Below are 11931 nucleotides of genomic sequence, written 5' to 3' on the forward strand. Positions count from 1 at the left end.
CCTCGTCCACCGGCCACAGGGGGTGGCGGCGCAGCTCCGCCGCGGCCAGCCCCCCCGCCAGAAGAGGCGCGGCCACCGGCAGCAGGAGGAGGCGGCGCACCGCCGCCCCGGCCAGCCCCCCCGCTGTGGCATTGTGTACGTGCAAGTAGTGGCACACGATATGGCCGCTGTGGCATCCTTTAACTGTATATATACGCCCTCAGATGGCTAATGCAAAGTGTGTTGAATCTCAATCCCGCTTTCATGGTATCAGACGCTAAGGATACGAATCCTTTTGCACACAACCCATCTTCCGCTGCCTTGGATGAGTTCGGCAACCACTCTCCTTCCCCCTCCCACGACGGCGATCTCCCTGATGATGGGGGCCACCCTGCCGTCGCCCCACCACCTCCGGTCGCGGCCCCGGTTGCGCTCCGCCTTGCGCCGGCCACTCCTGTCGGTGTCGCTCCCCTTCCGGCTGCCTCTGTCCTCCCTACCGTGGACATCCGGTGCCATGTTCCGGTCATCCTCGACCTCAACGCCGGCAACCACGCCTAGTGGCGCCGCCACTTCGACGTCGTCCTTGGCATGTTCGGTCTTCACGACCACGTTTCTGCCAAGGCCCTTCCCCACCCCGACGACCCCAAGTGGATCATCACGGATCACGCGGTGATCCATTGGCTGTACTCCACCATCGCTCCGGAGTTGCTCGATGCGGTGATGCAGCCCGAGGAAACCGCCCTCACCGTTTAGACTATCGTCGGCGAGCTCTTCACCGCCAACCACCTCTCTCGCGCCGTCTACGTCGATGCCGAGTACCACGCCGTAGTCTAGGGTGAAATGTCTGTCATGCAGTACTGTACGAAGCTGAAGCTCTACGCGGATCAGCTCCGCGACCTGGGGCAGCCCGTCACTGAGACTCGTCGGGTATTCCATCTCCTACGTGGTCTTGGTCGTCAGTATCATCATGCCGCCTGCACAACACCGCGGGGGGCGGGCTCAGGTCAATTCATGGATATTCAGTTGAATACCCTTTATTTTTAACAAAATATTATGTATATGTATACTGTATATTATGTAGATGTATGCATAAGAACGAATTTGGCACAAACTAGCAGACAATCGAAGCATCCAGCGACTAGCTAGCCCACCTGCTGCTCTCTCCGTCCCTACTCCCACATGGCCGATGGGCTAGTCTCTCCTCATCCAGCCCATTTCAGATATTTGAAGAGGCAGCAGCGCATTGCGTGGCATGACATGTCTCTATCGCACAAAGTTAGGGCTCATGATTCACGAACCGCTCTCCCAAATCCAATCTAACCGAGCAGGGGTGGGAGCGACTGCGGCAGGCAACCGGCGGCGCCCTGCGTCCATCCCTCGCCTCCTCTATGCTGCATGGTGGCATCCGCCCCGCAAGCCGCAGCAGGCAACACACGCCTTCTCTCGTTCTTTGGCACTTTTGCAGGCTGCAGCAAATTAAATCGAGCGTCCAACTCCAACTCTATGTAAGTTAACTTGGCTTCGTCTGTTAGTATACTGAAATTTAAGAATCATTTCTAGCGAATTCGAACCTGACAATTATTTAGAGTTATTGGGTAGTATAATAATACATTAATCTGGTTTGCAATTCGTGAATGATATTGCATTTGCAACGCGAGAATATTTATGAAGTTATGAGAATGTGAAAAGTGAGTATTACCAATAAAAATAGTACTTCTATTTGTGAACAATCTCAATACAAGAAATTTTATGAATCTATAAAAAATTCCTCACTTCTGCATCATATCATGTACATTTAAGTACAATATGGTGATACATTCATTTGTACATGCCAAAAATCAAGGATTTAGGATGTACAAAAAAATTAATGTTTAAAATTCTGAATACACACTTTTGAAATCCTGGGCCCGCGTTCCGCTCCCCGCCTTCCTGGAGACCCGTGGCTTCCTCATGCTCGAGGAGCACCGCGCCGAGCAGTCCACGCGCCTGTAAAAAAATGCGTAGACTCTCCCTTCGACTAGATGCTCTTTGAGTTGTTTAATATCATTGTGTCCTGCACGCCCTTGCATAGTTCCACCGTACAAGTGCAAGGCCAGAAGAAGGATCATCGTGCTGAGAAAACCAGACGGTGGTAAATTTGACAATAGTGGTGGGTAGGGAATGGAGACGCCACCACCTCGTGAAGTCGTGATTGATCTGAAGCCTGTCGAGGCCGAACGTGGTGCCATTGTTTGGGTTGAAGGAGTGCCACATGCGCGAGATGTGCACCTGAACTCTGCACCTGTGCGCCGTTGACGGGCTCAACTAGACAATGGGATGAACAAGATGTGTAGACTAATGAATAAATACAGTGATCAATCTTTATTGTTGTCCCCGAGCCAGGCCCAACAATTGCACAGAAAACTTATGAATGTGCAGCAATAAAAATCCAGAGAGACCTAGTATACCTTGTCCAGCAACCAAGAACAAGGTTAGAGCATCTCTAGCAGATCCAGTAAACGCCCAGGTATCCCGGAAACGTTTTTTGCTAGACGCCAGACACTGAGCCAGAGCAGGTCCTTCGTACCGAGCCGGCATATTCAAACTTGCAGTTTGCGGATCACCGAAGTTCGTCATACATAAACATAGCATACCGGAGTTCATAGTACATACCAAAGTTCATACTAAATAAAAACAGAAATTAAACACAGCATACGGAAGTTCATACTAGTCTACTCCTCGTCGCCGTCATCGCCTCGACAACCTATCTGGCGCATACACATTTATTTACATTACTTCACCTCAATTTAGTGAAACACTGCGTCAGATAAGATAACAGGCAGGCAGGCAGGCAGGCAAAAGTTACGCATATGCTTCAAACTTCACGCAGGTGAAACACTGTGCGTAAACCTTCACGCACACAGAGCATAATTATTTGTTCAGAAAAAAACAGCACGCTACTTAACTAAGTGTTCTATCCGAAGCCCTACCCAGGTTTTCAACTCTAACATCACCCGGTCATTTCCACACTGCCAAAAAAAGCAATCTAAAACACGATGCTAAGCATACACATCGTCATCGTGTACTAAACACGGAGCAGTTTGGAGTTCCGAAGCCCGAAGGTCTCAGAACAGGATGTGCAAAGCACATTGGCTCGTCTTTATGCTAGGGATCATAACTTGCAATCTCTACATTACTGCTTGACGAAATCCTTGAGCTTGTTCAGCCAAAACAGGTACTCCCGGCTGTCCTTGTTGATCATGTACTCGTGCAGGAAGTTTGTCGTCATGGGCGTGATCCCGCGCAGCTCCAGGTACTTGTGGAATGCCCTCTGCAGGTTCTCGTCCAGGTCACTGCACGTCACAAAGACCAAGCATACAACATCAGCAAGCAGCGACGACAACTGCGTTCAGTTACCCAAGAAATTAAAATGGCCAAAGCTATGGTTTGTGTTCTTACTTGAAGTCAGGACCCTCGTATGCAATGTAGTCCTCTCCCAACTTCTCAGAGGGCTGCTTCACGGACAAGGTATCGATGAGGATCTCGTCAGGATAGGCCGTGCAGGTGAACTCGAGGCTTGGGCCGTCACTCTTGGTGATGGTGACTGTGAGGGGAAGGCTGGACTTCGGGGGCTTCTCGCCGTCATCCTGATCATCATCTTTCTCCTTGTCATCCTCGTCCTGGTCATGCTCTGGCTCGTCTCCAGTGACTAGGTTGGGCATAAAAACCAGAACCTCGATCTTCTCACCCTGGTAAGTTCTTGTAAGAGTGATGTCATTAAGCCCCTTCTTGTCGCTGATTTTGAAAGGGAAGCTATCTGGGACCTCCTCAACCTGCTTAATAAGATGGAAAAGGTGAGGCTCTGAATACCAATTCAACACTACTAAAATGAACACCAACTTGCTCATAGTAAAGCGGAATGTACAAAATAGTGTCGCTGCAAGACAAATAGGGTAACTCAGTTCTTTTCCAGCCCTCATGTTTTCTCTCTCGAAATGCTAATTATGGATTACATACCATGCCAGAACAAATTACTTTAATTCCTACACCTTTGAGAAGGCCTTGAAGATTACATTGCTGAACCGTGATAACTCAACTCTTTTCCAACACTCATGTTTTCCCTCTAAAAATGCGAATTCATGGATTAGATGCCAGGCCAGAACAAATTGCTTGAATTCCTACACCTTGCAAAAGGCCTGGAAGACTACATTTTTGAATCATAATAACTCTATGTAGCAGACAAAACCAATGCATTTCACACACCATCAGAATATCTACCTTCTGCCCTACTACAACCAAAGCCCCCAGCTAGGTTTCTCAAGCATGAGTTAAGGTATGAGTAAATCTTTGCAATATTGAGTTGGTATGTTAGCAACTAGTCCCTCCTTTTCTAAATATAAGCCTTTTTAGAGATTACAATATGGACTACATACGGATGTATATAGACATACTTTAGAGTGTAGATTCACTCATTTTGCTGCGTATGTAGTCCTTAATGAATCTCTAAAAAGACTTATATTTAGGAACGGAGGGAGTACTACTATCTGTTCGGGTTCAATCTGCTCCAGCCGGCTAGAAATACCCAAGCATGACTGCAAAAGCACATATGCTTTTATGTTGGAACCTTAGACTCAACATTCATCAACAGTAAGTTGGGAAAAAAACGTGAAGAAATATAATATAATATAATTTAAATAAATGCATCTAATAAAAAAAGAACCCATCAGTGAACCTTGTCAAAACGGATTGTTTGACGCATAAAACTCAACTCAGTGCATGAGAGTGGTGCAGTTAATGGAAAGCAACCAGTGCCCCTTGCCATCGTAGAAAAAAGACAGAGAACCATGCAAACAATTGAACAGTTTATCATAACAGCGGAACACTGATGGTCTGGTATGGCAAGCATGCAAGATGTAAGTGACAAGAAACATTATAACTGTGAAAAGAGCAGAGTCCAGCCAAACATATCACACAAATTGCACTGAAATACAACCTAAACCGCACAAAACAAGTAACGAAACCTCCACCACCAACAGAGCCATACTACAGCATCAAGACTGTAGTAAGACGGAACCGAATTCCAAAGACAGAATATTACTCATGGATTAAGGCACAAGCAAAATCTCATGCAAGATTACATCAAAAAGAGAATACTTATGCAAGAAGTGACTCATCGCTATGGTAGTCTACATCAACTGCAGAATCACCAACACTGAAAGTCAAATATGGTACCATGAGAAGAAGTTAACATGGACAGGAACTGACACAAATCGAGCATAAGCCTAATTTAGCGAAGAAAACCCTTAGGTCGTACTACCAGAGACTAATCTGAAATTCGAATGACACTATCAACTGCAGCAGGAAGATATGCGCATGACCAGACTAATTGAAGTCCTAAATTACATAAGAGAAATCCCCCCCTTTTGAATGGGGAATATCAACATCTATCACCATTTTCAATCCTACCGCTGCAGGCTAACGCTAATCGAAATCTAAACTGCCTCACGGCGCACAGATTACCCAATTAATCCCCTCCGGGAACATCAGACCACAACTACAGAGATGAAGGGATTCGGGCCGCAAGCCAGCGACAGATCTAAATTAGCAGCAGCAGCAGCACTAAAGGTTTCGGGGAGCGGGCGGGCGGGCGAACGAACCCGGTCGTGGTCGTCGCAGTCCTCGGCGAACTTGATCTCGGCCTTGACGATGCGGAGGAGCTCGTCGTCGGAGCTCGGCTTCAGCGCGGTCGCCGAGGAGAAGGGCATCGGCCGGGCCGCGGCGGCGGCCAGGGGGCGGAGCAGGGCCGCGCCACGGGAGGCCGCGCCGCGGGAGGCGGAGGCGGAGGCGCGGAGGAGGGGGAGCGAGGAGGAGGCCGCGCGGCGGGCGGCGGCGAAGAGGGCCATGGCTGGCGGCGGCGGCGGAGAGGGTTTAGGGTTTTCGTGGTCGAGGGGTTTGGGGTTGGGGGGAATGGAGGTGGGACGAGGTTTATAGGCACTCGACTATTACTAAGAAAAAAACTGTCCAAACCTTCACAATCTCAAAAATGCTCAATGGAGATCGAGCTTCATAAAGGTGGAATTTGAAATTTTCAAAATTCATACTTTTATGTTTCACAAAAATTTGAAAAAAAATGCACGCATATATCTAGATACTAAAGTATAGATGTGTATTTTTTTATGATAAAACACGTTAAGCGAGAGCTACAGATATCTATGGCTTTTTAGCACATGCACTGTTCATTATCAAAGTCCATAATTTTTGCCTTTGCGCAGCTCGTAACTCAAAGTGTTTTCAAGACCGGTTCGGTTGCACAAAGACCCCGCATCTCAGAGGACCTAGCCTAGATCATACATTGTATATGTTGCTATTTAATATATGGCAGAATTGAACAACGATATTTAATGTTCAACCCACACGGCCACACTCATCGATGCATCCATATGCAGTGGCGGAGCCAGAAAAAATCTATTAGGGGGGCCAAGTGCTCTTAAAACTAATTGAGGAGGGCCAAAGCATTAATTTAGCAGCAAATCATCACTAATTTTGCATTGTTCATCAGAAAATATGCAGCAAATAGATGATGTTAGGGGGGGGGCAGGGCCCCTGCTGGTCCCCCTGTCTCCGCCACTGTCCATATGGCAACTGAAAAAAAATATACGATCCACATCGTACGCCTTCTATCGTGAGACCACCTCCCATGATTGACACGTGGCAAATTGAGTCTCAAAGCAACCAGGCCATCATGTTATCTTCTAAGTCCCCTTTTTCATATCCTCTTCCCTTCCCAGGGGCCAGCGTTGTTGGAAATATGCCCTAGAGGCAATAATAAAAGGATTATTATTATATTTTTTTGTTCATGATAATTGTCTTTTATTCATGCTATAATTGTATTATCCGGAAACCGTAATACACGTGTGAATACATAGACCACAATACGTTCCTAGTAAGCCTCTAGTTGACTAGCTCGTTGGTCAACAGATAGTCATGGTTTTCTGACTATGGACATTAGATGTCGTTGACAACGGGATCACATCATTAGGAGAATGATGTGATGGACAAGACCCAATCCTAAGCATAGCACAAGATCGTGTAGTTCGTTTTGCTAGAGCTTTTCCAATGTCAAGTATTTTTTCCTTAGACCATGAGATCGTGTAACTCCCGGATACCGTAGAAGTGCTTTGGGTGTACCAAACGTTACAACGTAACTGGGTGACTATAAAGGTGCACTACAGGTATCTCCAGAAGTGTCTGTTGGGTTGACACGGATCGAGACTGGGATTTGTCACTCCGTATAACGGAGAGGTATCACTGGGCCCACTCGGTAGTGCATCATCATAATGAGCTCAAAGTGACCAAGTGTCTGGTCACAGGATCATGCATTACGGTACGAGTAAAGTGACTTGCCAGTAACGAGACTGAACGAAGTATTGGGATACCGACGATCGAGTCTCTGGCAAGTAACATACCGTCTGACAAAGGGAATAGTATACGGGGTTACTTGAATCCTCGACATCGTGGTTCATCCGATGAGATCATCGAGGAGTATGTGGGAGCCAACATGGGTATCCAGATCCCGCTGTTGGTTATTGACCGGAGAGCCGTCTCGGTCATGTCTGCATGTCTCCCGAACCCGTAGGGTCTACACACTTAAGGTTCGGTGACGCTAGGGTTGTATGAATATGAGTATGCAGCAAACCAAATGTTGTTCGGAGTCCCGGATGAGATCCCGGACGTCACGAGGAGTTCCGGAATGGTCCGAAGGTAAAGAATTATATATAGGAAGTGCTGTTTCGGCCATCCGGAAAGTTTCGGGGTCACCCGGTATTGTACCGGGACCACCGGAAGGGTCCCGGGGGTCCACCGGGTGGGGCCACCTATCCCGGAGGGCCCCGTGGGCTGAAGTGGGAGGGGAGCCAGCCCCTAGTGGGCTGGTGCGCCCCCCTTGGGCCCCCTGCGCCTAGGGTTGGAAACCCTAGGTAGGGGGGGCGCCCCACTTGCCTTGGGGGGCACTCCACCCCCCTGGCCGCCGCCCCCTTGGGAGATTGGATCTCCCAGGGCCGCCCCCCCTGGGGGCCTATATAAAGGAGGGCAAAGGGGAGGGCAGCCGCACCCTGTGTATTGGCGCCGCCCTCCCCCTGCTACACCTTGTCCTCCTCCCGCAGCAGCTTGGCGAAGCCCTGCCGGAGTTCTGCTGCATCCACCACCATGCCGTCGTGCTGCTGGATCATCATCAACCTCTCCTTTCCCCTTGCTGGATCAAGACGGAGGAGACGTCACGCTGTCCGTACGTGTGTTGAACGCGGAGGTGCTGTCCGTTCGGCACTTGGTCATCGGTGATTTGAATCACGGCGAGTACGACTCCATCATCACCGTTCTCTTGAACGCTTCCGCACGCGATCTACAAGTGGTATGTAGATGCAATCTCTCTCCCATGACTCGTTGCTTAGATGAACTCATAGATGGATCTTGGTGAAACCATAGAAAAAAATTTAATTTTCTGCAACGTTCCCCAACAGTGGCATCATGAGCTAGGTCTATGCGTAGTTCTCTATTGCGCGAGTAGAACACAATTTTGTTGTGGGCGTAGATCTTGTCAACTTGCTTGCCGCTACTAGTATTTTCTTGCTTCAGCGGTATTGTGGGATGAAGCGGCCCGGACCGACCTTACACGTACGCTTACGTGAGACAGGTTCCACCGACTGACATGCACTAGCTGCATAAGGTGGCTAGCGGGTGTCTGTCTCTCCTACTTTAGTTGGAGCGGATTCGACGAAAAGGGTCCTTATGAAGGGTAAATAGAAGTTGACAAAATCACGTTGTGGTTATTCGTAGGTAAGAAAACGTTCTTGCTAGAACCCAATTGCAGCCACGTAAAAGATGCAACAACAATTAGAGGACGTCTAACTTGTTTTGCAGCAATTGTCATGTGATGTGATATGGCCAGAAGTTGTGATGAATGATGAATGATATATTGTGATGTATGAGATCATGTTCTTGTAATAGGAATCACGACTTGCATGTCGATGAGTATGACAACCGGCAGGAGCCATAGGAGTTGTCTTTATTTTTTGTATGACCTGCGTGTCATTGAAGAACGCCATGTAAATTACTTTACTTTATTGCTAAACGCGTTAGCCATAGAAGTAGAACTAGTCGTTGGCGTGACAACTTCATGAAGACACAATGATGGAGATCATGATGATGGAGATCATGGTGTCATGCCGGTGACGAAGATGATCATGGAGCCTCGAAGATGGAGATCAAAGGAGCTATATGATATTGGCCATATCATGTCACTACTATATAATTGCATGTGATGTTTATTATGTTTTATGCATCTTGTTTACTTAGAACAGCGGTAGTAAATAAGATGATCTCTTATAATAATTTCAAGAAAGTGTTCCCCCTAACTGTGCACCGTTGCTAAAGTTCGTCGTTTCGAAGCACCACGTGATGATTGGGTGTGATAGATCCTTACGTTCACATATAACGGGTGTAAGACAGATTTACACATGCAGAACACTTAGGGTTAACTTGACGAGCCTAGCATGTACAGACATGGCCTCGGAACACAGAGACCGAAAGGTCGAACATGAGTCGTATGGAAGATACGATCAACATGGAGATGTTCACCGATGATGACTAGTCCGTCTCACGTGATGATCGGACATGGCCTAGTTGACTCAGATCGTGTAACACTTAGATGACTAGAGGGATGTCAATCTGAGTGGGAGTTCATTAAATGATTTGATTAGATGAACTTAATTATCATGAACTTAGTCTAAAATCTTTGCAAAATATGTCTTGTAGATCAAATGGCCAACACTCATGTCAACATGAACTTCAACACATTCCTAGAGAAAACTAAGCTGAAAGATGATGGCAGCAACTATTCGGACTGGGTCCGGAACCTGAGGATCATCCTCATAGCAGCCAAGAAAGCATATGTCCTAGATGAACCGCTAGGTGAAGCACCCATCCCAGAGAACCAAGACGTTATGAACGCTTGGCAGTCACATGCTAATGATTACTCCCTCGTTCAGTGCGGCATGATTTACAGCTTAGAACCGGGGCTCCAAAAGCTTTTTGAGAAACACGGAGCATATGAGATGTTCGAGGAGCTGAAAATGGTTTTTCAAGCTCATGCCTGGGTCGAGAGATATGAAGTCTCCGACAAGTTCTATAGTTGTAAGATGGAGGAAAACAGTTCTGCCAGTGAGCACATACTCAAAATGTCTGGGTTGCACAACCGCCTGTCCCAGCTGGAGATCAACCTCCCGGACGAGGCGGTCATTGACAGAATCCTTCAGTCGCTCCCACCGAGCTACAAGAGCTTTGTGTTGAACTACAATATGCAGGGGATGGTGAAGACCATTCCTGAAGTATTTTCAATGCTGAAGTCAGTAGAGGTTGAAATCAAGAAAGAACATCAAGTGTTGATGGTCAATAAGACCACTAAGTTCAAGAAGGGCAAGGGTAAGAAGAACTTCAAGAAGGACGGCAAAGATGTTGTCGCGCCCGGTAAGCCAGTTGCCGGGAAGAAGTCAAAGAATGGACCCAAGCCTGAGACTGAGTGCTTTTATTGCAAGGGGAAGGGTCACTGGAAGCGGAACTGCCCCAAATACTTAGTGGACAAGAAGGCCGGCAACACTAAAGGTATATTTGATATACATGTAATTGATGTGTACCTTACCAGTACTCGTAGTAACTCCTGGGTATTTGATACCGGTGCTGTTGCTCATATTTGTAACTCACAGCAGGAGCTGCGGAATAAGCGGAGACTGGCGAAGGACGAGGTGACGATGCGCGTCGGGAATGGTTCCAAGGTCGATGTGATCGCCGTCGGCACGCTACCTCTACATTTACCTACGGGATTAGTTTTAAACATCAATAATTGTTATTTAGTGCCAAGTTTGAGCATGAACATTGTATCTGGATCTCGTTTGATGCGCGATGGCTACTCATTTAAATCCGAGAATAATGGTTGTTCTATTTATATGAGAGATATGTTTTATGGTCATGCCCCGATGGTCAATGGTTTATTCTTAGATCTCGAACGTAATGTTACACATATTCATAGTGTGAATACCAAAAGATGTAAAGTTGATAACGATAGTCCCACATACTTGTGGCACTACCGCTTTGGTCACATTGGTGTCAAGCGCATGAAGAAGCTCCATGCTGATGGACTTTTGGAGTCTCTGGATTATGAATCATTTGACACATGCGAACCATGCCTCATGGGCAAAATGACCAAGACCCCGTTCTCCGGAACAATGGAGCGAGCAACCAACTTATTGGAAATCATACATACTGATGTGTGTGGTCCAATGAGCGTTGAGGCTCGCGGAGGATATCGTTATGTTCTCACTCTCATTGATGACTTGAGTAGATATGGGTATGTCTACTTAATGAAACACAAGTCTGAGACCTTTGAAAAGTTCAAGGAATTTCAGAATGAAGTAGAGAATCAACGTGACCGAAAGATAAAATTCTTACGATCGGATCGTGGAGGAGAATATTTAAGTCACGAATTTGGTACACACTTAAGAAAATGTGGAATCGTTTCACAACTCACGCCGCCTGGAACACCTCAGCGTAACGGTGTGTCCGAACGTCGTAATCGCACTCTATTGGATATGGTGCGATCTATGATGTCTCTTACCGATTTACCGCTATCATTTTGGGGATACGCTCTAGAGACAGCTACATTCACTTTAAATAGGGCACCGTCTAAATCCGTTGAGACGACACCGTATGAATTATGGTTTGGGAAGAAACCTAAGCTGTCGTTTCTAAAAGTTTGGGGATGCGATGCTTATGTCAAGAAACTTCAACCTGAAAAGCTCGAACCCAAGTCGGAAAAATGTGTCTTCATAGGATACCCTAAGGAAACCATTGGGTATACCTTCTACCTTAGATCCGAAGGCAAGATCTTTGTTGCCAAGAACAGATCCTTTCTGGAAAAGAGTT

At 47.0% G+C, this 11931-nt stretch overlaps 1 protein-coding gene across 1 annotated transcript; it reads right to left on the bottom strand.

Moving 5' to 3' along the window:
- Positions 1-2808: 2808 nt before the first annotated feature.
- LOC119274653 (uncharacterized protein At2g39795, mitochondrial-like) lies at positions 2809-5876 on the bottom strand. Its single transcript, XM_037555370.1, has 3 exons — positions 5616-5876; positions 3418-3791; positions 2809-3311 (listed from the first exon to the last, which is right to left on the bottom strand). Exons 1-3 carry the CDS (start codon positions 5859-5861, stop codon positions 3152-3154), a joined length of 780 nt encoding a protein of 259 aa, XP_037411267.1. The 5' UTR covers positions 5862-5876; the 3' UTR covers positions 2809-3151.
- Between the last annotated feature and the right edge of the window lie 6055 nt (positions 5877-11931).

The sequence above is a fragment of the Triticum dicoccoides genome, chromosome 3B (genome assembly GCF_002162155.2).
Source record: "Triticum dicoccoides isolate Atlit2015 ecotype Zavitan chromosome 3B, WEW_v2.0, whole genome shotgun sequence".
Lineage (NCBI taxonomy): Eukaryota > Viridiplantae > Streptophyta > Magnoliopsida > Poales > Poaceae > Triticum > Triticum dicoccoides.

Bases quoted from the DNA above. Each gene is read 5' to 3' on its own strand.
- LOC119274653 (XM_037555370.1), bottom strand. From the start codon at position 5,861: ATGGCCCTCTTCGCCGCCGCCCGCCGCGCGGCCTCCTCCTCGCTCCCC. The intron at 3,792-5,615 runs GTTCGTTCGCCC...CTTATTAAGCAG, and splicing joins ACTGCGACGACCACGACCGG to GTTGAGGAGGTCCCAGATAG. The intron at 3,312-3,417 runs GTAAGAACACAA...TGTGACGTGCAG, and splicing joins TACGAGGGTCCTGACTTCAA to TGACCTGGACGAGAACCTGC.